This window comes from Acomys minous, assembly GCF_964271855.1.
Source record: "Acomys minous genome assembly, chromosome: 2".
In the NCBI taxonomy this organism is placed as follows: domain Eukaryota; kingdom Metazoa; phylum Chordata; class Mammalia; order Rodentia; family Muridae; genus Acomys; species Acomys minous.
The window spans coordinates 82,949,356-82,976,979 of NC_140484.1; the positions used below are offsets into that span (position 1 = coordinate 82,949,356).

The window sequence follows — 27,624 nt, forward strand, 5'->3', positions numbered from 1 at the left end:
TAAAGCGTCTGGGAGCGGTCTAACCTGCTTTTGTCCCCAGCCACGGGGACGAGCTGCTGGCTCTGACTGGGCTCTACCTGATCAATAGACCTAGCAGGGGTCATTCTTGCGCGCCCTCGTTAGGACCGCCCACTTTATCCGGAGCTGTGGGCCTTGCTGGCAGGGAATAACTGCTGCCTTAAAGCGTCTGGGAGCGGTCTAACCTGCTTTTGTCCCCAGCCACGGGGACGAGCTGCTGGCTCTGACTGGGCTCTACCTGATCAATAGACCTAGCAGGGGTCATTCTTGCGCGCCCTCGTTAGGACCGCCCACTTTATCCGGAGCTGTGGGCCTTGCTGGCAGGGAATAACTGCTGCCTTAAAGCGTCTGGGAGCGGTCTAACCTGCTTTTGTCCCCAGCCACGGGGACGAGCTGCTGGCTCTGACTGGGCTCTACCTGATCAATAGACCTAGCAGGGGTCATTCTTGCGCGCCCTCGTTAGGACCGCCCACTTTATCCGGAGCTGTGGGCCTTGCTGGCAGGGAATAACTGCTGCCTTAAAGCGTCTGGGAGCGGTCTAACCTGCTTTTGTCCCCAGCCACGGGGACGAGCTGCTGGCTCTGACTGGGCTCTACCTGATCAATAGACCTAGCAGGGGTCATTCTTGCGCGCCCTCGTTAGGACCGCCCACTTTATCCGGAGCTGTGGGCCTTGCTGGCAGGGAATAACTGCTGCCTTAAAGCGTCTGGGAGCGGTCTAACCTGCTTTTGTCCCCAGCCACGGGGACGAGCTGCTGGCTCTGACTGGGCTCTACCTGATCAATAGACCTAGCAGGGGTCATTCTTGCGCGCCCTCGTTAGGACCGCCCACTTTATCCGGAGCTGTGGGCCTTGCTGGCAGGGAATAACTGCTGCCTTAAAGCGTCTGGGAGCGGTCTAACCTGCTTTTGTCCCCAGCCACGGGGACGAGCTGCTGGCTCTGACTGGGCTCTACCTGATCAATAGACCTAGCAGGGGTCATTCTTGCGCGCCCTCGTTAGGACCGCCCACTTTATCCGGAGCTGTGGGCCTTGCTGGCAGGGAATAACTGCTGCCTTAAAGCGTCTGGGAGCGGTCTAACCTGCTTTTGTCCCCAGCCACGGGGACGAGCTGCTGGCTCTGACTGGGCTCTACCTGATCAATAGACCTAGCAGGGGTCATTCTTGCGCGCCCTCGTTAGGACCGCCCACTTTATCCGGAGCTGTGGGCCTTGCTGGCAGGGAATAACTGCTGCCTTAAAGCGTCTGGGAGCGGTCTAACCTGCTTTTGTCCCCAGCCACGGGGACGAACTGCTGGCTCTGACTGGGCTCTCCCTAGCTGTATCCCACAATATAGGGAGCTGAGGCTCATATGTGCAGGGTATAACCGCTAATTTATAGCAAGCTGGGAGTGGCCTGGCATACAGGGGCGTGGAAACTGCTACCTCCTCAGATACTGCCAGTGGCCTGAAACCGTATGGTTACAGGCACAGATCCTGTAATCTCCAACAGGCAGATCCTAGCTGTGTCAGCTCCTGCAGACCCAGCAAGAACTCCCAAATTCATGGGAAAGGCTGAACGCTCCTAAGACAGCTACAACCCAGAAGATCTGATCCACCTGGGGTCTTGGCTACAAAGCAACAGGAAAGACAGACAGCTGGGATCAACCTACACAACCAGAGAGCTTGTGTGCTGACCTTACTCTAGATCCCAATACTGCTGACTTGAGATACAGCAGTAAGGGGAAAAGGCCCAAACAGAAACCTACTTCGCGGGACTCAGCCTCGAGCCTAAGGTGTTGAGAAAAATCTACAGGAGTAGAATCTGAATCACCAGCCTGGTCCAGGGAAGTACTCCCTGTTCCCCACAGATAAGGGCACCCTACCTATAAGCAGACATCAACTATCCACTCCCAAACAGGGAAGGTCACTACAAACCACCTCCCAACATTAGATTCACCAAAATGACAAGGGGACAACGAAAGAATGCTAACAAAAACCAAAACAGGATGGCATCTCCAGATCCCAGCAATCCTAATGAAAACAACCTGGAGAACCCAACAACAATGGATATAAATGAAAACCACCTCAAATCCTTAGTAAGTAAGATGATACTGGAAGAATCAAATAAATTTTGTAAACAAATGCAGGAGGAAGCAAACAAGAGGGCTGATGACTTAAAAGAGTCATATAAAGAGGCATTTGAAGAATTTCAGAAAAACACAAATAACCAGATGAAGGAAATTATTAAAACAGTTCAAGACCTGAAGATAAAAATGGAAGAAATCATAAAAGAACGCACGGAAGAAAAACGCGATCGAGAAGCATCAGAAAAGAAAGCAAACATCTCAGAGGTGGCCTTATCTAACAGATTGCAAGAAATGGAAGAACGAATATCAGGACTTGAAGATACAATCGCACAATTGGAAACAATCATCCAGGATAATGCTAAATCTGAAAAGTTCCTGACACAAAGCGTTCATGAAATAAAAGACAACATGAAAAGACGAAACTTGAGAATAATAGGGATAGAGGAAAGAGAAGGTAACCGACTCCACAGCCCAGAAAATATCTTTAACCGAATAATAGAAGAAAATTTCCCCAATTTGAAGAAGGAGATGCATACGAACATACAAGAGGCCTACAGAACACCAAATAGAATAGACCCAAAAAGAAAATCTTCCCGCCACATAATAATAACAACACAAAATATACAGAACAAGGAAAAAATATTAAAAGCGGCAAGAGAAAAAGGACGAGTAACATATGAAGGCAAACCTATCAGAATCACTCCTGACTTCTCAGCAGAGACCATGAAAGCCAGAAGGGCCTGGACAGAGGTTCTGCAAACGCTAAGAGAACACAGATACCAGGCAAGACTACTATATCCAGCAAAATTATCAATAACCATTGGAGGTGAAGACAAGATATTCCATGACAAAAACAAATTCACACAATACCTAGCAACAAATCCGGCTTTACAGAAGTTACTAGAAGGAAAACTCCACCCCAACCGGTCAAACTACAACCAAAAATACATAAGAAATAAATAACTACACCATTGCAAAATCACAACTTCACAAAAACTCGATTGTTATAAATACCAAAAATGAAGGGACTTACCAATCACTGGTCATTAATATCTCTCAACATTAATGGTCTCAACTCTCCAATAAAAAGACACAGACTAACAGAGTGGATGCATAAACACGACCCAACATTCTTCTGCATTCAAGAAACACATCTCAACCACAAGGACAGACATTGCCTCAGAGTGAAAGGTTGGGGAAAAATATTCCAAGCAAATGGTCACAAGAAACAAGCTGGGGTAGCTATTCTAATATCTAATAAAATAGACTTTCAACCAAAATTAGTCAAAAGGGACAAGGATGGTCACTTCATACTTGTCAAAGGTAAAGTCAACCAGGAAAACATCACGATTTTGAACATCTATGCTCCGAATACAAGGGCTCCGACATTTGTAAAAGAGTTATTAACAAAGCTTGCCCCATTCATCGATACCCACACATTAATAGTGGGAGACTTCAACACCCCACTTTCACTCAAGGATAGGACTTTGATTTCAAAACTAAGCCGGGAAATAACTTCATTAACCAATGTCATGAATCAAATGGATCTAACAGATATCTACAGAACTTTCCACCCAAACGCAAAGGAGTATACCTTTTTCTCAGCACCCCATGGAACGTTCTCTAAAATTGATCACATAATTGGTCACGAAGCAAACCTCAACAGATACAAGAAGATTGAAATAATACCTTGTATCTTATCAGATCACCATGGTCTAAGGCTGGACTTCAACAACAATAGAAATAACAAAAAGCATACCAACACGTGGAAACTAAACAACTTTCTACTTAATGACACATGGGTCACGGAAGAAATAAGGGAAGAAATAAAAGACTTCCTGAAATTCAATGAAAATGATGGAACAACATACCCAAATTTGTGGGACACATTGAAAGCAGTGCTAAGAGGAAAATTCATAGCACTAAGTGCCTTTAAAAAGAAAATGGAGTCATCCCACATAAACAACCTAACAACACATCTGGAAGCCCTAGAAAAAAAAGAAGCAGAAACACCCAAGAGGAGTAGACGCCTGGAAATAATCAAACTCAGAGCTGAAATCAATAAATTAGAAACAAAGACAACAATCCAAAGAATCAACAAAACCAAGAGCTGGTTCTTTGAGAAAATTAACAAGATAGACAAACCGTTAGCCAATCTAACTAAAAGACAAAGAAAAGCTATCCAAATTAACAAAATCAGAAATGAAAAGGGAGACATAACAACAGACACCGAAGAAATACAAAGAATCGTAAGGACCTACTTCAAAGACATTTATGCCACAAAATTTGAAAATTTAAGGGAAATGGACAAATTTCTCGACCGATTCCATTTACCAAAATTGAACCAAGACCAGATAAACAAATTAAATAGCCCTATTTCGCCTATAGAAATAGAAGCAACCATTGATAGTCTTCCAACCAAAAAAAGCCCAGGGCCAGATGGTTTCAGCGCAGAATTCTACCAGTCCTTCAAAGAGGAGCTAATACCGATACTATTCAAGCTATTCCGAAAGATAGAAATGGATGGAATATTACCAAACTCCTTTTATGAGGCCACAGTCACATTGATACCTAAACCCCACAAAGACCCAACAAAAAAAGAGAATTTCAGACCAATTTCTCTTATGAACATTGATGCAAAAATACTCAACAAAATACTCGCAAAGCGAATACAACAGCATATCAAAGACATCATTCACCATGACCAGGTAGGCTTCATTCCAGGAATGCAGGGATGGTTTAACATACGGAAATCCATCAATGTAATCCACCATATAAACAAACTGAAAGAGAAAAACCATATGATCATCTCTTTAGATGCAGAAAAAGCATTTGACAAAATCCAACACCCATTTATGTTTAAAGTTCTGGAGAGATCGGGAATACAAGGCACTTTTCTAAACACAATAAAGGCTATATATAGCAAACCAATAGCCAACATTAAATTAAATGGAGAGATACTCAAGGAAATCCCTCTAAAATCAGGGACCAGACAAGGCTGCCCACTTTCCCCATACCTCTTTAATATAGTTCTTGAAGTTCTAGCCAGAGCAATAAGACATCAAAAGGAGATCAAGGGGATCCAAATGGGAAAGGAAGAAGTAAAATTATCCCTATTTGCAGATGATATGATAGTGTATATAAGTGACCCCCAAAATTCCACCAGAGAACTCCTACAGCTGATAAACACCTTCAGCAAATTGGCAGGATACAAAATAAACTCAAAAAAGTCAGTAGCTTTCCTATATACAAATGACAAACAGGCAGAGGAAGAAATTAGAAAAATTACTCCCTTCACGATAGCCACAAGCAATATAAAATATCTAGGAATAACCCTAACCAAGCAAGTGAAGGATTTATTTGAAAAAAACTTTAAACCTCTGAAGAAAGAGATTGAAAATGACATCAGAAGATGGCGGGATCTACCATGTTCGTGGATTGGAAGAATCAACATAGTAAAAATGGCCATCTTACCAAAAGCAATTTACAGATTCAATGCAATCCCTATCAGAATACCTACTAAATATTTTGTAGATATTGAAAGAACAATTCTCAACTTCATATGGAGAAACAAAAAGCCCAGAATAGCAAAAACAATCCTTTACAATAAAAGATCCGCTGGAGGAATCTCCATACCTGATCTCAAGCTGTACTATAGAGCAACAGTAATTAAAACAGCATGGTACTGGCACAGCAATAGGCTAGTGGATCAATGGAATCGAACTGAAGACCCAGAGATGAATCCACACACATTTGCTCACCTGATTTTCGACAAAGAAGCCAAATCCATTCAATGGAAAAACGACAGCATCTTCAACAAATGGTGCTGGTCTAACTGGATGTCTACATGTAGAAAAATGCAATTAGACCCCTATTTGTCACCATGCACAAAACTCAAGTCCAAGTGGATTAAAGACCTCAACTTAAAACCACAGACATTAACCCAGTTAGAGGAAAAAGTGGGGAAGAGTCTGGAACTCATAGGCACAGGAGACAACTTCCTGAACAGAACACCAACAGCCCAGGCCTTAACATCAACAATTAATAAATGGGACCTCATGAGGCTGAGAAGCTTCTGTAAGGCTGGTGACACTGTCAAGAGAACAAAGCGACAGCCTACAGACTGGGAAAAGATCATCACCGACTCTTCATCTGACAAAGGTCTAATATCCAAAATATATAAAGAACTTAAGAAATTAAACACCACCAAACCAAATAACCCAATAGAGAAATGGGGCGCAGAGCTAAACAGAGAATTCTCAACAGAGGAATATCAAATGGCTGAGAAACACTTAAAGAAATGCTCGACCTCCTTAGTCATCAGAGAAATGCAAATCAAAACGACACTGAGATTCCATCTTACACCCATCAGAATGGCTAAGATCAATAACTCAACTGACACCTCATGCTGGCGAGGGTGTGGAGAAAGAGGAACACTCCTGCATTGCTGGTGGGAATGCAAACTAGTACAACCACTTTGGAAAGCTATCTGGTGCTTTCTCAGAAAAATGGGAATAGGGCTTCCTCAAGACCCAGCTATTCCACTCCTTGGAATATACCCAGAGGATGTACTACCACACAACAGGGACATATGCTCAACCATGTTCATAGCTGCCTTATTCATAATAGCCAGAACTTGGAAACAACCTACGTGTCCCTCAACAGAAGAATGGATAAAGAAACTGTGGTACATTTACACTATGGAATACTACTCAGCTATTAAAAACAAGGAATTTCCAAAATTTGTGGACAAATGGATTGAACTAGAAATTGTCATAATGAGTGAGTTCACACAGAAGCAAAAAGAGCTAAATGGTATATACTCACTTATATCGAGACACTAGCCCAAGGTGTACGTCCCCATGAAAAACTGTACCTACCAGAATAATGGGTAAGAGGGGAGGACATCCTATTGAGACTTTAGGTGTGAGAAGCCTGGGAGAAAGAGGAAATGGAAGGATCCAGTGGGTCCTGGAAAACTACAGGTGAGTCTGGGCCCTGGGGTCCTCCGCAAACTGTGGCAACAGCCAAGGAAAAAATAGGCAGTAAAAACCTTGAACCCCTACCCGGACTAGCCGATGGACATTCTCCACTGTTGAGTGGAGAAGAAGATCTAACTCTCACACAAACTCTGGTGCCCCATATTTGATCATGTCCCTTGGATGGAGATGCCTGGTGGCACTCAGAGGAAAGATAATAGGTCACCAAGGAGAGACTTGATACCGTATGAGCATATTCAGGGGGAGGAGATCCCCCTCAGACACAGACATAGGGGAGGGGAGTAGGGGGGGGAAGTGGGAGGAAGGGAGGGATGGGAGGATACATGGGATGGGCTAACAACTGAGATGTAATATGTATAAATTAATAAAAATGTATTAAAAAAAAAAAAAAAAAAAAAAAGACAGAATTTTTGTTTTATCTGTCTATAAAAGAAAAATAAAGCATGCTCTGAGCAAGTATAATTATTGAGTGGTAATGGTAAAAGATTTTGCTTAGTCCTAACAATTTGCATAATCTAGTTTCAGGAATTCATGGTGATTAGTTAAATACATTTTCTATATAAAAATATGATATAAAAATAATACAAGTTATTGCACTAAATATGCAGGCATATGTAGTCTTCCTTTTCTGTGTTTTTATGCCATTTATACAGATATAATTTTAAGAACTACCAGTTTCTTCTGGCTCTGGCATTTGCCATTGAAGAGATAAATGGGAACCCAAATCTTTTACCAAACATATCTCTTGGATTTGATTTCAACAACGTCCGATTCACTGAAAAGGACATTCTTATGATTACCTGTGCTTGGCTCACAGCTCACAGGAAAGGCAAGGTTTTCCCTAACTACAACTGTAAAAAGAAAAATTTTACTGCTGTACTCACAGGAACATCATGGACAACATCTGCCTACATTGGAACACTGCTGCAACTATTCAAATTTCCACAGGTGAGAAAATGGGGAATGTAAGAACTTGGAATCAGGTCCCTTTTGTTCATATTATAGGTGTCTAAAAAAACTAAAAAAGGGATACTTGAATTATGCACTCATAAAAGCTAGTTCACAGACATGTGGAGATTAATCCATATTGCCCCTGCTTGCAGGAGCAGTGAAGAGGAACTGAATGGAATGAGATCATTCCCTAAAATTAACAGGTTTGATAGGATTTTTTATAAAATCTTGTAGGTAGAATTCACCTCTAAAATATGAATGAACCTGTCTTTCTTTCCTACTGTCATATTTTGCTCAGGAGAGCAGGATGTTAATATTCTTCTTCTTCTTTCCAATTTGCTTCAGCTTTCTTTTGGACCTTATGATCCTATCTTGAGTGACCGAAGCCAGTATTCTTCTCTCTACCAGATGGCTCCCAAGGACACATCTCTTTCACTTGGCATTGTCTCTTTGCTGATTCATTTTAGGTGGTCCTGGGTTGGTCTCATCCTCCCAGATGACCACATAGGGAATAAAATTCTATCAGATTTCAGAGATGAGATGGAAAGAAAAAGAGTCTGCATAGCTTTTGTGAAAATGATCCCTGCCTCCTGGACTTTATTTTATAACAAAGACTGGAAAAATATGGATGAAATCCAGCAGTCATCAACAAATGTGATAATCATTTATGGTAACATTGATTCACTACAAGGTCTAATGAGAAATATAGGGCAAAAGTTATTGACCTGGAAAGTCTGGATCATGAACTTTGAACAGGATGTTACTGACCATGCTGACTATTTCCTGTTAGACTCATTCCACGGGAGCCTCATTTTTACCCATCATTATAGGGAGAGTGTTGAATTTACCAATTTTATTCGAACAGTGAATCCTTACAAATACCCTGAAGACATTTATCTTCCTAAATTGTGGCATTTGTTCTTCAAGTGCTCATTTTCTGACACTGATTGTAAACTTTTGGACAACTGTCAAGCCAATGCTTCTTTGGAAGAATTACCTAGACATGTATTTGACATAAACATGAGTGAAGAAAGCTACAATATATACAAAGCTGTGTATACTGTGGCTCACAGTCTCCACGAGATGAGTCTTGAGCAAGTAGAGATGCAAGCATATGAAAATGGGGAAGGGATGCTGTTCTTCCCTTGGCAGGTAATATCCTTTTCATTGTATTGTGATATCAGTACCATGACATAAGAGAATTTGCAAAGGTCCTATATTAGATACTGTAAAATTCAGTAAACATTATACAAAATCAGAGGACTGCTTGTGCTATTAATCTTAACTGGAGGTCAAGGCAGTTTCGTGTGTGTGTGTGTGTGTGTGTGTGTGTGTGTGTGTGTGTGTGTGTGTGTGCTGAGAAATGACATGTGTGCTAACAGGAGAAGATGGATTTAGTTAACATCAATTTTATGGAATCAATACTTAACTATAAATTCATCTCCTAAAAATAGTGTCAATAAAGAAAATCAGTATTTTCCCTATGCATTTCTTACAGCAGAAATTTAAAATTTGAAATTTAAGTGAAATAAGCAGTGGTTTTATACATAAGTGACCCATTTTAACGACCCTGTAGACATAAATATACTCATTTTAGACACTGGACTTCTGAAGATATTTTGAAAGCAATTAGGTGTGCCTAGCTTTCAAAATTTGAGATTTGCAAACATTATCAGTCATTGACTCATTACACTAGCTTCATTCAAAGGTTTATGTTAAAGGTGAAAGATATAAGCAGAATAGTATCCCACTCACAGAGGCTTTTGTTCCCTCAGCATCACTGGAAACTTTATTAGTGTTGACTTTTTAATCAGAAATTAAAACCAATGAACTATAGCACAAGTTCTGTTCTGCCTCTGGAACATTCTGTAATAAGAATTAATTGATCTCTTTCAGCTTAACTCTTTCCTGAAGGACATTCACGTGAGAGACAACATGGGTGTAGATTGGAGACAGAAATTAGAGGCAAAATATGATATTCTTAACTATTGGGATTTCCCAAAGGGTCTTGGACTAAAGATGAAAATTGGAACATTTTCTCCAAATGCTCCACATGGTCAACAGTTGTTGTTATCTGAGCAGATGATACAGTGGCCAGAAAGATTTTCAGAGGTGGGTTATGTTTTGTTTGCTGATATAATGATGCTTGTTGTCTGCCTCAAGGCCAAGCACTCTCCTATAACCAGCATAAAATACTACCAAATTATTAGTATAAGGGATTTTTCTCCTTCATTGATTCAGATCAATGGAAATATTTATTGTTAAATCTGTCTCCCACTTTTCATTTGAAAGAGGGATAATTTTGTCAAGTTGTCACAAATTTTGGACACTTGGAAAAAAAGAATTTCTATCTCCAAAATGATTCATGGATCAAATCTTTGAAGAAAACCTCTCATTTGTGATTATGATAAGGAAGCAGTGTAAAATTACATTTTGCCTATGATCAAATGTCATGACAAAACGTGATTTTAAAAGAAAATGTATATTTTGGCTTGTGATTACAAAGTTATGAATCTACCATGCATGATTATAACAACAATTAGTGATCTTGGAGACAGTCATTGGGACCAGAGTGATAATGTTTCTATCTACACACAATTAAAGTAAGTAAAATGAGAAAATTGGACCTGAGACAAGGACTATATTGTTTCAATTACTAAAGCCAATATCATAATTCCCTCAGTAAGTACTGGTCTACAAATGTTTCAATTACCCACAAAATAGTGTGATCCATGGGTACCAAGTCCTCAATACTTGAGCTTATGTGAGATATTTTCATTCAAAATACTGTATATTTACGTATTAGTATCCTCGAACTTGCTGTATATACTCAATGAATAAATTGCTGTACTATGCTTAGGAATTTCTTTGGTTTATCAGTTATCCTTTGCTTTTTAGGCCTCTAGAAAAAGAGAACTGTGTGGTATGCCCATGAGTAAACAACTGACTTGCCTAGCTTCTACAAATAAATACATCACTGAAGTATCTTAAGAAATATTTTGAGGGTGCAATGTCTTATCCTTGGAAACACATCATTTCCAAATTATAAGTCTGCTGATTATATCATTTTGAAAGAAAGCAATGAATACAGCACCTCATCTGTGACTTTTATATTTGGTATGAGACAGCAGCCATTAAATAGTGACCCTCAGAGTTCTCCTTAGCTGGATTTAGCGATAAATCATTCAGACAAACAGACACATATTTGTTTCCATAATCATGCTAAATCTTGTTGACAGTCAAGATTCACAACCATGGTTGAAATAAAATTGCTCAAGCTAGTAGTCAGTAAATATAGAGACATAACCAGTCTAGAGAGAGTCCATGCCCTTCTAGATCATGTCCCAAATAACCTGCATCTCTTACACTTGTCATACCTCATAAAGTTATTATAATCACCTGACAAACATCTAAACATACTTGTTTTCAGAAGAGCATAGTGTTTCCAAGTATCTTCTTGTATTTATAATAATGTTCACAAATTCAATGCATACTATTCAAAATCTCCATTTTGTGATTTTTCAAAAAACATAAGCATGACATGACATTCTTTTAATTTTTCTCAGACACCTCGATCTGCGTGCAGTGAGAGTTGTGGACCTGGGTTCAGGAAAGTCTCTCTGGAGGGCCAGGCTGTCTGCTGCTACAATTGTACTCCTTGTGCAGACAATGAGATTTCCAACGAGACAGGTAAATTCAGCTATATCAGAAAATATTTCCATTTCTCTGAAATACTACAAAATATCCTGCCAAATAAGAATGATCTAAACAGAAGTCAGAAATAAATTTTTCTTATTTTGTTTAGGAACTTAAGGTCATAATTCATCAACATTCCCTTGATATAGATTGAAAATCATACTTGATTTATATATTTGATTCACTGGCAATATTGATTCCTTCAGAAAAAAATATTCTTTTGCACCTAACAGTGTTTTATTTCACTGTGCTGTTTAAAACACATTACTGAAGTATCAAATATTAATGGTTTTCAAACTGCATTTAACTAACTTTCAAGGCTTAAAGAGTACTCACATCTGTTGCATCTTCTTTGGATTATTCATAGCTCAATTCAAAAATATTTTCACATTTTTAGTAGTTTTTTAAATACATTCTTACAATGTGTGTGATCATATTCAAATTCCCACTCCACACATGTCCATCCACCTCTTCCCTATCTACCCAAATTTGCCTAATTACATTACATAACCTGTGATTCTCACCTATCCTTGGGTGAATGGATATTACTTGAGGGTTATAACCCAACCATGGGTTGAACCCTTAAAAATGAAAAGACTCTCCTCCCAATAGATACAAATTGACAATAGATCTTTTGCTGGGTGCATATCTTCATGCCAAACTTCTCCACATTCTATGCTGAACTTGGCCTGTCATAAGCTTGCAAACATCTACTGCATTGTCTCATGTGAGGCGAATTTATATTTGAAACTGACCTATGTCCAGAAAAAATGTTTTCACGTAGCGATTTGAAAGCTGCAGGTTTTACTAACTTGCTGCACTCTCTTAGACAAGAAATTTTACAGAACTTTTTATTTTCTTAACGGAATCTTTAGAAAGGATTATGGTATGTGTGCTTTTGAGGAGAAGTATATCACTTGGGTTTGATAAGTCCAAATCACATTCAGTCTCTGTCTTTTCTTTGCTTCCTGCATTTATTTAGTCAGGGTGTAGGTAATTATATATTGTTCCAGTGACATGCATCCTGGCTGCTTCCGAGCTTTCTGTTATAAAGTAAATATATTAACCCCATTATAATATAATGAAATACCCTTTTGATATTTTTTAATTTTTATTTTTTTAAATTAATTTATTCATATTACATCTCAGTTGTTAGCCCATCCCTTGTATCCTCCCATTCCTCCCTTCTTCCCACTTCTCCCCTACACCCTTCCCCTCCCCTATGTCTGTGACTGAGGGGGACCTCCTCCCCCTGTATATGCTCATAGGGTATCAAGTCTCTCTTTGGTGACCTATTATCCTTCCTCTGAGTGCCACCAGGCATCTCCATCCAAGGGACATGTTCAAATATGGGGCACCAGAGTTTGTGTGAAAGTTAGATCTCCTTCTCCACTCAACAGTGGAGAAGGTCCTGTCCATCGGCTAGTCTGGGTAGGGGTTCAAGGTTTACTGCCTATTTTTTCCTTGGCTGTTGCCATAGTTTGTGGAGGACCTCAGGGCCCAGACATGCCTTTAGTTTTCCAGGACCCGCTGGATCCTTCTATTTCCTCTTTCTCCCAGACTTCTCACACCTAAAGTCTCAATAGGATGTCCTCCCCTCTTACCCACTATCCTGGTAGGTACAGTTTTTCATGGGGACGTACCCCTTGGACTAGTGTCTCGATATAAGTGAGTATATACCATTTAGCTCTTTTTGCTTCTGTGTGAAATAACTCATTATGACAATTTTTGTTCAATCCATTTGTCCACAAATTTTGGAAATTCCTTGTTTTTAATAGCTGAGTAGTATTCCATAGTGTAAATGTACCACAGTTTCTTTATCCATTCTTCTATTGAGGGACACGTAGGTTGTTTCCAAGTTCTGGCTATTATGAATAAGGCAGCTATGAATAAGGCAGCTATGAACATGGTTGAGCATATATCCCTGTTGTGTGGTAGTGCATCCTCTGGGTATATTCCAAGGAGTGGAGTATCTGGGTATTGAGGAAGCCCTATTCCCATTTTTCTGAGAAAGCACCAGATAGCTTTCCAAAGTGGTTGTACTAGTCTGCATTCCCACCAGCAATGCAGGAGTGTTCCTCTTTCTCCACACCCTCGCCAGCATGAGGTGTCAGTTGAGTTATTGATCTTAGCCATTCCGATGGGTTTAAGATGGAGTCTCAGTGTCGTTTTGATTTACATGTCTCTGATGACTGAGGAGGTCGAACATTTCTTTAAGTGTTTCTCAGCCATTTGATATTCCTCTGTTGAGAATTCTCTGTTTAGTTTTGAGCCCCATTTCTCTATTGGGTTATTTGGTTTGGTGGTGTTTAATTTCTTGAGTTCTTTATATATTTTGGATATTAGACCTTTGTCAGATGAAGGGTTGGTGAAGATCTTTTCCCAGTCTGTAGGCTGTTGCTTTGTTCTCTTGACAGTGTCACCTGCCTTACAGAAGCTTCTCAGCCTCATGAGGTCCCATTTATTACTTGTTGATGTTAAGGCCTGGGCTGTTGGTGTTCTGTTCAGGAAGTTGTCTCCTGTGCCTATGAGTTCCAGACTCTTCCCCACTATTTCCTCTAACTGGGTTAATGTCTGTGGTTTTAGGTTAAGGTCTTTAATCCACTTGGACTTGAGTTTTGTGCATGGTGACAAATAGGGGTCTAATTGCATTTTTCTACATGTAGACATCCAGTTAGACCAGCACCATTTGTTGAAGATGCTGACGTTTTTCCATTGAATGGATTTGGCTTCTTTGTCGAAAATCAAGTGAGCAAATGTGTGTGGATTCATCTCTGGGTCTTCAGTTCGATTCCATTGATCCACTAGCCTATTGCTGTGCCAGTACCATGCTGTTTTAATTACTATTGCTCTATAGTACAACTTGAGATCAGGTATGGAGATTCCTCCAGAGGATCTTTTATTGTATAGGATTGTTTTTGCTATTCTGGGCTTTTTGTTTCTCCATATGAAGTTGAGAATTGTTCTTTCAATATCTTCAAAATATTTTGTAGGTATTCTGATAGGGATTGCATTGAATCTGTAAATTGCTTTTGGTAAGATGGCCATTTTTACTATGTCGATTCTTCCAATCCACGAACAAGGTAGATCCCGCCATCTTCTGATGTCATTTTCAATCTCTTTCTTCAGAGGTTTAAAGTTTTTTTCAAATAAATCCTTCACTTGCTTGGTTAGGGTTATTCCTAGATATTTTTTATTGCTTGTGGCTATCGTGAAGGGAGTAATTTTTCTAATTTCTTCCTCTGCCTGTTTGTCCTTTGTATATAGAAAATTTACTGACTTTTTTTAGTTTATTTTGTATCCTGACAGTTTGCTGAAGGTGTTTATCAGCTGTACGAGTTCTTTGGTGGAATTTTGGGGGGTCACTTATATACACTATCATATCTTCTGCAAATAGCGATAATTTGACTTCTTCCTTTCCCATTTGGATCCCCTTGATCTCCTTTTGATGTCTTATTGCTCTGGCTAGAACTTCAAGAACTATATTGAAGAGATATGGGGAAAGTGGGCAGCCTTGTCTGGTCCCCAATTTTAGAGGAATTTCCTTGAGTATCTCTCCATTTAATTTAATGTTGGCTATTGGTTTGCTGTATATAGCCTTTATTATGTTTAAAAAAGTGCCTTGTATTCCCGATCTCTCCAGAACTTTAAACATAAATGGGTGTTGGATTTTGTCAAATGATTTTTCTGCATCTAAAGAGATGATCATGTGGTTTTTCTCTTTCAGTTTGTTTATATGGTGGATTACATTGATGGATTTCCCCTATTGATATTTCTATAAGCCATGGTTCATGATGTCTGTTCTCAGCAATAAAATAGAAATTAAAACAGACTTCAAGGAAAATTTTATAGTAATTTAAAAATTTTTAGTTAAAAATTTTGGAGCTGATATTAATCAAGAGGCAATTGATAGTTATTAATATTGTTACAGTTATTGTGGGGATTAAAAGTTAGATGTTTTCTATTTTCTATTGCTATATATAGGCACTAAAATTATGATTTTTAAATAGAAGAAATCCATTTGTCCCAAAAATCTGAATTTCAGAATAAATACTGTGCTAAAATCTGTGGAGTGAGGTTTTTGTTCTGGGTCAGATCATAATAAATGTCTATGACAGTCACACAATTGCCAGGAACTTTGCCTTTGAGTGTTGTGATGCACTTCCAAGATTACTGCATAAATTGATGAAGTATATGAAATCCTGTGCCAATTCTCTGTTATTAGGCCACCTTTTCAATATTGTTGGTTTATCTAATATCTAGCACATGCATTAAAGTTATAGATGTGACGCACATGTACATATACATACGATATGGCTGTGTGTATGTATACACATATATGTATACAGAGAGAGAGAGAGAGAGAGAGAGAGAGAGAGAGAGAGGGTATGTGTTATAGGCATCAAGCAGGAAGACATTTTCAGACAGGGTTTTTCTGTGTGGTCTTGGCTGTCCTGGACTCTCTTTGTAGATAAGAGTGGCCTCAGACTCATAGAGATATGCCTGGCTTTGCCTCTTTCAGTGGTTACATTGCAACTAAACAAAAGTTATATCAGTTATTTAAAACTATCATAGCTAAATTCCAAATGTATACTATTTTAAATAAGCTGAATTTTATGGGAATCGAATTATAACAATCAGAATGGACTTTATTATCTTACTATTTAATCCATTGTAAAAAGAAAAGGAAATTTTATGTTAATTATAGGATAAGCTTCATTCTATGAGAATTAATGAAAATTTACTATAAACTTCAACATGGTAAAGAGTTATGTATCATGAGAATGCACAGGTATAAACTCATAAATTGTATGCAATGGTTTCACTGATTAGTATGGGAGCTCTCACCCAGTAATCCTACTTGAAAGAAGTTTCTCATGTGACCATTATGAGACTTTTAATAGCTCTCAATTTAAATAAGTAAAAAGTGATCAACTTGAACTGATACTTCTTACATTTGAAGGATTAATATTCACCTTCCTTTGTGTTGTGATTGTTGCTGAATTCTAAAGACTTGGGTGTTTAGTAAATGAAAGATTTCTTATGTTTATGGTTGTGAGCCTAGCCTTTAAGGGCTGAGCCATCTCTCCAGCCCAAAGGGATGGAATAAGAATTGAGATATAATGTGAATAAATTAATAAAATATATTTTAAAAAAGAAAGTGATATTAAAAAGAACAAAAAACAAAGGAATTTTATAATCAAAATATTTTTGATGATAGAATGCCACTTTTTTCTACAGAAGCCCTTCAAATTAGTGGTAAATTTATGAATGTGGCTACATTAGGCACAAAAAAAATTTCATATAGCATTTTTTTAAATGAAAGTGGCCAGAAAGCCATGAGAACAAGTGAATACTTGCTGAACTGCTAGTTTTGACCTAGGAACCTCAACATCCATAGATACAACACCTACAGATGTCTGTTTTAATTACATAATCTGTCATTTATTTTCTTTGAGAGAGAAGACGTAAAATACAACCAAGGTAATTCTGCATAATTTCCTTTGTCCATAGAATGAAGAAAAGAACTGGGTGTGGTGGCACACGCCATTAATCCCAGCACTTGGAAGACAGAGGCAGGCAGATCTCTGTGAGTTTGAAGCCAGCCTGGTCTACAGAGCAGGTCCAGGACAGTCAAGGATACACAGAAAAATGTTGTCTCAAAAATACCCAAATAAATAGATAAATAAATGGCAAACTAAAACAGATAAAAAGAAAGATTTCTATTTCAGTTTAAGGTTGGCTATAGAATAGGAGGTATTCTCTTTTTCTAGGAGATATTCATATAAGTGGCTCTTTCAGGCATGTCAAAAATCACCATGTTAAACCTATTCCCACTTGGTTTCCAGTTATTCTTAGGATTTGTAGAATTTACCATGCATTTTTATAATAATACTTACATGAGAGAATTCTAAACATAAGATCTCAGAGATCATAAATGTAATCATATAAAAAAGGACTGGGAACATCCTTGATATCCATGAGTGCATTACAAAAACATTTAATAGTTTCTTCATTGATTTTTTAAAAGGACTACCAGATTTTTTTCTTATAGCTCAAAATCATACAATGTATTTCACATATGTAATATTCTAGGGAGGTGTAAGGAAAGATTTCATATGTCATTTTACCACTTTAAAGAGACTCCATCAACCAAGAATGTCATATGATGTGGACGTAGACCCACTGCTTGGATGTAGTAGCACAGTCTCCTTGTGGATCCCAAGTGTGGAGAGTAGGGACTGCTTCAGACATGCATTCTGGCCTCTGAACATAGTTCACTTCACCCTGGCTACAGAGGAAGAGGTTACAGCTAATACGGATGAGAATTGATAGGCTGAAGTCATATATTAGAGGAGGAGGGCTCCCCTCTCTGAGTACTAAGGGAAGGAGGGAGAGGAGATGAGGGAGAGAATAAATGAGGGAGGGAGTAAATGAGGGAGGGGGGCTACAATCAGAATGTGAAGAATCTAAACTGCAGAACAAGCAGGTAACATATATGGCTAATCCCATTATATGGGACTAGCTCTGAGACTGGTTGAAATGTGACTGTCTAAGCATAGACAATGCTTCTTGTTGACTACAGAACCCCTATGTATTACTACTAGAAGCCATTCTTCATATGTCATTAATGAAGATTTACAGAGATCGTTTTTACCTGCTCATACTAAGAGCAGAAATCCAGCCTTAATTGTTCTGTGCATCATGCACTCCTTATACACTTATAATTTTAGGACTGTATATTGTTTGTGAAAAATTGTATGCTTTCAGAACAAAAAAACCAGACACTGACATTGGCTTAGATATGAGAGGATACATACCTTGCAGCATACTTGACATTGACACCCTGTTTGGAGAAAAGGTTGAAGAGAAAGAAAGGGAAAATATAAAAACTTGTAGGGAAGATAGAACAAAAAGTAGTGACTCTACTCCTCAACTTAAGACCTCAATTGTCACTCACAAGATATTTTTAACTCACCAGTATATAATTGTGTATATAGATAGAAAATGAGTTTAATTCTAGATACAGTGGTAAAGAATTAGAAATTAAGATTATATATATTTCTACTCTGAGTTATTGTGCCCATATAACTCAATTATAATACAAGGTTTAATTCAAATGCTTTGAAAGTGCTATAGCAAGATGTTTAATAGAAATAAATTACACAAATTCAATATAAGTAGATCAAATCTTGGTCATGTCAATTGCTAGTCTACCTTTATCACAAGTATATACATATTAGGTGCAACAGATAGATATGAATCTACAGAAATATAAGGTCTTCAAAACCCCCAGAGACATGCAGAATGCAACATTTAAGAAGTTTTTATTACTTTAAAGATTTATTGACAATGAGGCAGGTTAACTTATGGCAACACTCAGCCTACCTCACAGAGGATGATGAGCATCAGAAAAAATAACCTCTTTAGGGAGATGCTTCAAATGTGGCAAACTAGCCACTGGCCATGAGGTCATCATTCCTACCACAGACAGAATTCTGCCTGTAAAGGGAGCAAGCTTGGATGTAGGCAGAGTCGACAGCCAAATACTACCAAGACAGGGTAAGCAAGCCCTCAATAATTCCTGCTTCACAAATATGTCTGTCATATATATTGGACCAGAAGGCTGAAGAACATGGTCCAATGTTACAGAGAGTTTTGAGTGAAAAGTGTCTGTGTCATCTTTTCATTTGGAAAGATACTAACCTACACTCCCGGAATACTCAGTTCATCGCGTTTATTCCTTCTCAAGTCTCTGAGGGAGTTGAAGACCAGGTACCTTAGTTTTACAATGAAGCTTAATTGTTTAGAGGTTAAGATGTGTTTAGGTCTAGATAGGTGTTCTAAGTTGATAATCACAATATGTGATGGAGATTGATATACATTCAGAAACTTAGATGAACCAAGATAGGAAAGATGGCTTCTTCAAGGCTGTCAAATACAAATAGCCTAAACACTACGAATTTAACATTTATCTAATTCCTGATTGTGTCATGGTTTCTACTGTATATATGTGTAATAATATAAATATATATGTAAAATTTTTTAAAAAGGAAAAAAGAGACTCTTTCTCTACTGAAGTAGCTCTGTTCACTCAACACCCATCTATCATTTACATGGCTGGTTTCTCCTATGTTTGAGATTTTAAAATATGTGTTATTTTAATAAAACAAAGTGAGTTTATGTGGTTTCATGATCCCCATCAGGCTCATATCTTCTGTATTCTCTATCCCTAATACCTCCTACTAAGCATCAGTTTTGAAAATTTCAAAATTTCTTACTGTCACTTGGCTGACAACAATAAACATTAGGAAAACTTAATGTTCAAACACAATATCCAAAGACAATATGAAAAATGCATCCACATTTACATTCAATCGTTATAGTATCCCTAATGTTTGCTTTATCATTAGAATATTATAATACTAAATTTCAAACCTGTCAACTATCTTGCATAAAGTTGGTATCTATATTTTAAATTGACACATTTATTCTATTCTATTGTTTCTTATATTAATTTAATTTGGATAAACTAATCAATAAATGCATGTCTTAATAGTTGTAATTTATTTACATCAAATTTATCTCATGTTTTATACAGAGCAGAATATTGGATATTTTTGCTTAATTTCCTCCATGTGGTGTGCGTATTGTATCTTTATGTATTTTATAGAAACATATATATATATGACTGTGTATAGTTACACAACTACAAATAAACTTTAGAGCTCAATATTTTGTCCTCATTAAAGTTTAATATATAGTTGCATTAATTTGTAATTTTTAAATAATAATTATTTTCATCTTTTAATATCCTATACAATATATTTAGACCTTGTGTATGTGCCCCAAACCTACCAGATCTATTTCATCCTCTCTACTTATCTATTTTTTTACTCCCTTTTAAAAATTCTTCTTCACTTCAATTTTGCTATGCAAGTACTCTTGAATATGAGGCCTGAACTGTAGAATGGTTGTCATTCAAGTGGTCACAATCTTACAGAGCATTGAACCGTCCTCTCTTATAAGAAAAGAAATTAAAATAGATCCTCAGTTAAGGGTATGACATTATGTCAACATCCATTTCATAATGATAATTGCCCAAGCCTGAACTTGCATATATCATGTACATGCTTTCACTACCATGAATTTATTTCTACAAATGTCATGATGTGTCTGGCAATCACTGTTTCTTTACAGTCTTATGAGTCATGATTCTTAAGGTGTTTCCACACTCTCTTCTATGAGCACCACACTTCTATTACAATTTATTTTACTTTCAAATGTTCAGTGCCAAGAAATACTTCCACATGTAAATTTTTATCTTTATTTGTTTGTATGTATATATTCAGTCACATTTATCACAAAATGCATTTGTGAATGCATCCTGTAGATTACTCACCAAAATAAATATGACAGGGCTTCCATTTAGTAACAGTACCTTACAACACTATGCAGCTTGAAAGTGCTAAACACTTCAAATTTTAAAATATTGCAGATTGAAAGTTGAACAATAAACTAATACTATCATTTAAAACAGGAGATGTTAACTCAATATTTTAATGAAATAAAATTGAAAATATGTTGTTGAATTCATATTTTTAGTAATATAGAGGTATTTTAACATAGTGATAATATAAGATACATAATTCAAGGCACATGCATATTATGTTAAAAATAAATTGACAAAGTTCAAAGATCAGAGTATTATAAGACTGTTTTCTAAAGATTCCAAATATTCTACTGTCCATATAAAAATAGAATGGTTCTTACAAATTTTATGAAAATGTTTTATTGTATATTTGTATTACTCATGTAATAATGTCTATTCACTAAAGTCCCAGCAGTGAATGAACAGAATTTGAAAACACAAGAAATTTTAAGAAGATAAGAAAATTTAGGACTCATATAAGAAAAAGAATTGTCTGAAAAGTCTCCCACTTTTATAAATTGCCATATCCAATTTATAAATTATATATAAATTATATGGTGATATTAGGGCCAAAGTAGGGTTACACAAGGAACTTATAGTTCTGATTATTTCCAAAGGAGATACAACAGCTTCATAAAAGGCAGAGAACCTTTGTAATTAAAGAGAGAAACGACATTAAACTAGTTAAATTAAAAACACAACAAAAATGTGTGATTGAGAAGCTACTGGCACTTGCTGGCTAACTGAAGGGAGATATATGATTTTCTGTTGGAATGTCCACCTACATAGTAACTGAAGCCCTTCCCAACCATATAAACACTGTCAGCACTGAATGGACTCCATGATTATTAAAATTTAAAAGAAGAGATATAGAACATATTAAGTTGATAATAAAAACAGGGAAAGAAAGCAGTGTGAAGGTATGAATGAGATAAATTAGATCCAAATATTATATGTCTACCTAACTACGAAATGAAATATCTAAGAAGTAGGTGGGCTACATAAATCTTCAATAATTGCCAATAGTGTACATATCTTTTGTCCCTGAGAAAATTAAGGAAGAAAACTTATTTGACTTTCAATTGAGTGTGTGCTAAGTAATGTCTCAGAATAAAAGGGATAATCTCAGCATGGGCTCATTATAACCTTCACTTTTGACCAGATGTGGATCAGTGTGTGAAGTGTCCAGACAGTCACTATGCAAATAATGAGAAAAACCACTGCCTCCTGAAAGTGGTGAGCTTTCTGGCCTACAAAGACCCCTTGGGAATGGCTCTCACCAGCCTAGCTCTCTGCCTCTCTGCACTCACAGTCATTGTTATTGCAGTCTTTGTGAAACACAGAAACACTCCAATTGTCAAGGCCAATAATAGGGCTCTCAGTTATATTTTGCTCATCACACTCACCGTCTGTTTCCTCTGTTCTTTGAACTTCATTGGCCAGCCCAACAAAGCCACCTGCATCCTGCAGCAGACCACATTTGGAATTGCATTTACTGTGGCTCTTGCCACTGTGTTGGCCAAAGCTATCACTGTTGTCACTGCCTTCAAGGCCACTTTTCCAGGAAGAATGGTGAGGTGGCTAATCATATCAAGGGCCCCAAACTACATCATTCCTATGTGCACCCTGATCCAACTTGGTCTTTGTGGTATATGGATGGCAACATCTCCTCCATTCATTGACCAGGATGTTCATACTGAACATGGACGCATTATCATTTTGTGTAACAAGGGTTCATCTGTTGCCTTTCACTGTGTCCTGGGATACCTCTGCTTCTTGGCATTTGGGAGTTATACCATGGCCTTCTTGTCAAGGAATCTGCCTGATACATTCAATGAAGCCAAGTTTCTGTCATTCAGCATGCTGGTGTTCTTCTGTGTCTGGGTCACCTTTCTTCCTGTCTACCACAGCACTAAGGGGAAGGTCATGGTGGCTATGGAAGTTTTCTCCATATTGGCTTCTAGTGCAGCACTCCTTGGCTTCATATTTGCCCCTAAGTGTTACATTATTTTGCTGAGACCAGACAAGAACTCAATACATCAAATCTGGGACAAGACACATTCTAGAAGAAATAAATCTTACAAAACATAGTTCAAAAGATAAATTTAGCTTCATAGAAGGTTTGGATTCTTACACTATATTAGTATAAACATGTTTTTATACAATTATAATAGAATTTTGTTTCTGTTAGATTGTATTTCTTCATCTAATTGTATTACAATGTTGTAGTATAAAAGCTATTTTTTCATGCTTGAAAACAACATCTACTCTCTGGTGCCTCAACTCCTCTAAGTGTAAGAATTGATGGCATCACATCTGGATTATGTTGCATTTTTGTACCCTTCCTTGATAGAGACTGTTCATTTTTGTGTTGATTTATTTTCCTTATGAATTCAATGCATATTCTTTCCTCTGTCTGACTTGGTAACATAGATGTATATGTTGTAGTTTGGAAAGTTCATCTGAATAAAATTTTCTAGTTTCCTCTAATAAAAATACTAACATGTAATTGTTATATAAGTATGTTTTAATTTTATTATATAATCAATTTTCAACACAACAGACTTGAAAATGAATAACATGGTGTTTCTAAATATCTCAACACATTTAATTAACTTATTATTCTTTGGGATTACGTGCTTATATTGAAAAACAGCAGATATCATAATTTATATTTAATTAAACATTAACTTACATTTAATGTGACATCATAAAACTTAGTAGAATTACTTAGAAATGTATTTTCCTACCCAAAGTCAAATGCGAGTCAAGCAGACCAATCCACTTTGAGGTAACTACACACAGCCCATATTCAAAGCATTACAAAGTGCTTCACATAAATAGCTATGTTAAATCTAGCTGGTTAATCTCACTTCCATTTAAATCTACACATTTATATATCTTTTATGTAGTCATCTGCTCTCTTTTACTTCAACTGCTCTGAAATTTTAAAAAATTTTGGCACCACATTGGGAACATGTTTAATTTTTATATCCTTTTTTATATAAACTGTTCATTTCCATGTTATTGATTTTATTTTTTCACCAATTTTCAATAATTTGATATGCATTCCTCTATTAAAATAATAAAGTGGTTACATCCTTCTATTTTATTACTACCCATTTCTCCATGATTTATAATTATTTTGTAAATGATATACAATATAATTTTAAAAAGAACTTTTCAACTTTCCATTATTATGTGTAAGAAAACATCCATAAAATTCTTATAATATTACTGTGTGATATTATGTTAGCTGCTGTCATTCTTTGCCATTATTCATATATCCCAAACTATAGCTTCTCAAAAATATTGTTGATAACTAGACTTATGACCAGTTCAACAAGAGTAAAATTATATCTTCATTGGAAATCTATTCAAGTCTACCAAATTCTATGAAAGCCTTTGCTCTTGGAGGGAAACATACACCCACCATTTTAGTAAGACAACATTGGCACAGCCATATCTAAAGGGAACAGTGAAATGTATACAGCCAATAGCACTGTTGAAGAAAATTCCAGCAAACCTGAACCACATGGTAAGATCCCTTTTGTGCTGTCTTTCAATTTTGTTCTTGGTCTTCATGGGTGAAATGCTAGGGAGGTAGGGGTGGGCCTTCATTATGTGTACAATTTGGAAATATTGAATTGATGGAAAAGTTCCTATGGATCATTTAAGCATTTTCCAGGTAGTATTGATTTTAAACTTCCTCAACAAAATACTGAGCATACTTCATCTTGCTTTCATATAAATATCTTTTTTATTTTTTAATAACAATTTTATTAATTTATTCAGATTACAACTCAATCGTTATCCCACCACTTGTACCCTCCTGTTCCTCCCTCCCTCCCGCTTTCATCCTACTCTCCTCCCCTAGGTCTAAGATTGAGGGGGACCTTCTCCACAACTACATGATCATAGGCTATCAAGTCTCATCTTGATAGTCTCCTTCTTCTTTCTTTGAGTACCATCTGGCCTCCCCATCAAGGGGAAGTGGTCACATATGGAGCACCAGAGTTCATGTGGATGGGACTAAGAATGATCATAATAAGTGAATTAACCCAGAAGCAGAAAGACTCACATGGTATATATTCATTTATAATTGGGCACTAGCCCAAAAGGCATGACCCAAGAAAGTCTTCACTTACCAGGAGATTGGGATAGATATGAGGCCATCCTATTGAGATTCTAGGTAAGAGAAATATAGGAGATGTGGAAATAGTACCCAGAGGGTCCTAGACCTACAATAAGAATATTGTGATGGGTGGACCATGGCCCCCGGGAGTCTGCTCAAACTATTGCACTAACCAAGGTCAGTTCAAGTAGTAAACATTGAACCCTTACTCAGATCTACCCAATGGACAAGACATTCTCCACAGTTATGTCAAGAGTAGGGACTGACTCTGACATCAACTCTGGAAAGGCTTGAATGTATTCCTTACACTATGGAGGATATGCTGCATATAAAGATGCCAGAATCTCTCTATGAGGATCTTGAATGGTGGACAATGAGGCTCAGGGACAATGAGCAATAGATGTGAGATAACAGATTCAAAACGGGATTCTAAGTAGTGTGAAAGATATTGAAACACTGTGTTCTAAATGGAATGTCTTCATCAAAGCTCAAAAAACTATGAGATAGAAGTGGAAAGATAATAAGAGAAAGCAGTGATGCATGACTCCAAGGAAACTGTCTTCCAGACACAACAGTATATGCTTACATGAACCCACAGAGACTGTTGTATCAAAAATACAGCCTTCATATGTTGATGAGGCCCCTAAAGTGAGGATGTGAAATGGATGGGGTGAAATGGATCGGGGCGCCACTCTTCTTTGTTTGTTTTGTTTTGTTTTGTTTTGTTTTGTTTTGTTTTTCGATTTCCAGACAGGGTTTCTCTGTGTAGCCTTGGCTGGGCAGGACTCACTTTGTAGACCAGGCTGGCCTTGAACTCACAGTGATCCCCCTGCCTATATCTCCTGAGTGAGTGGATCAAAGGCATGCACCACCACCACCTGTGCAGGGGCTCCATTCTTTTTTTTCTATTTCTTTATTGAAAGCATGTTGTCTTATTACATTTTTAAAAAATATATTTTATTAATTTCTTCTTATTACATCTCAATTGTTTTCCCATGCCTTATATCCTCCCATTCCTTCCTCCTTCCCATTTTCCCCTTACTCCCCTCCACTATGACTATGACTGAGGGAGACCTCCTCTCCATGTATATGCTCATAGGTAATAAGGTCTCTTTTGGTAGCCTGCTATCGTTGCTCTGAGTGCCACCGGGCCTCCCCAGAAATGAGACGTGGTCAAATATGGGGCACGAGAGTTAATGTGAAAGTCAGACACCACTCTCCACTCAACTGTGGAGAATGTCCTGTCCATTGGCTAGACCTGGGTATGGGTTCAAAGTTTACTGCACACACTGTCCATAGCTGGTGCCATGGTTTGAGCAGGACCACTGAGCCAAGATCTGCCCATCATAATGTTCTTCTTGTAGATTTTTAGGACACTCTGGATCTTTCTCTTTCCCCATTTTCCCATGTTTCTCTCACCTAGTGACACAAGAGGATGTCCTCCCCTCTGTTCTACTTTCCTGGTAAGTGAAGACTTTCATGGGACATGCCCCTCGGGATAGTGTCCAGATATAAGTGAGTATACACCATTTGACTCTTTCTGCTTCTGGATTAACTCACTCATTATGATCATTTCTACTTCAATCCATTTGCCCACAAACTTCAGAAATTCCTTGTTTTTAATAACTGAGTAGTATTCCATAGTGTAAATGTACCACAGTTTCTTTATCCATTTTTCTACTGAGGGACACTTAGGCTGTTTCCAGGATCTGGCTATTATGAATAAGGCTGCTATGAACATGGTTGAGCATAAGTCCTTGTTGTGTGCTGGAGCATCTTCTGGGTATATTCCAAGGAATGGAATAACTGGGTCTTGAGGAAGCCTTATTCTCAGTTTTCTGATATACCGCCAGTAGATTTCCAAAGTGTCTGTACTGATTTGCATTCCCACCAGCAATGAAGGAGTGTTCCTCTTTCTCCATGTCGTTGCCAGCATGTGGTGTCACTTGAGTTTTTCATCTTAGCCATTCTGATGGGTGTAAGATGGAATCTCAGAGTTGTTTTGATTTGCATTTCCCTGATGACTAAGGAGGTTGAGAATTTCTTTAAGTGTTTCTCAGCCATTCGATATTCCTCTGTTGAGAATTCTCTGTTTAGTTCCAAGCCCCATTTCTCAATTGGGTTATTTGGTTTAGTGGTGTTTAATTTCTTGAGTTCTTTATATATTTTGGATATTAGACCTTTGTCAGATGTAGGGTTGGTGAAGATCTTTTTCCATTCTGTAGGCTGTCGCTTTGTTCTCTTGACAGTGTCTCCTGCCTTACAGAAGCTTCTCAGCCTCATGAGGTCCCATTTATTAATGGTTGACCTTAAGGCCTGGGTTGT

General features: G+C 37.7%; 1 protein-coding gene across 1 annotated transcript in view; it reads left to right on the plus strand.

Moving 5' to 3' along the window:
• LOC311609819 (vomeronasal type-2 receptor 116-like) overlaps positions 1–23,255 on the plus strand; it is a gene marked incomplete at both ends in the record, with an annotated part of 32,311 nt that extends 9,056 nt beyond the window's left edge. Inside the window, 5 exons of the mRNA XM_084803191.1 lie at positions 7,738–8,032; positions 8,381–9,187; positions 9,932–10,147; positions 11,602–11,725; positions 22,327–23,255. Of these exons, the coding sequence (XP_084659317.1) occupies positions 7,738–8,032; positions 8,381–9,187; positions 9,932–10,147; positions 11,602–11,725; positions 22,327–23,255 (2,371 nt within the window). The remainder of the gene's footprint in view (positions 1–7,737; positions 8,033–8,380; positions 9,188–9,931; positions 10,148–11,601; positions 11,726–22,326) is intronic.
• Between the last annotated feature and the right edge of the window lie 4,369 nt (positions 23,256–27,624).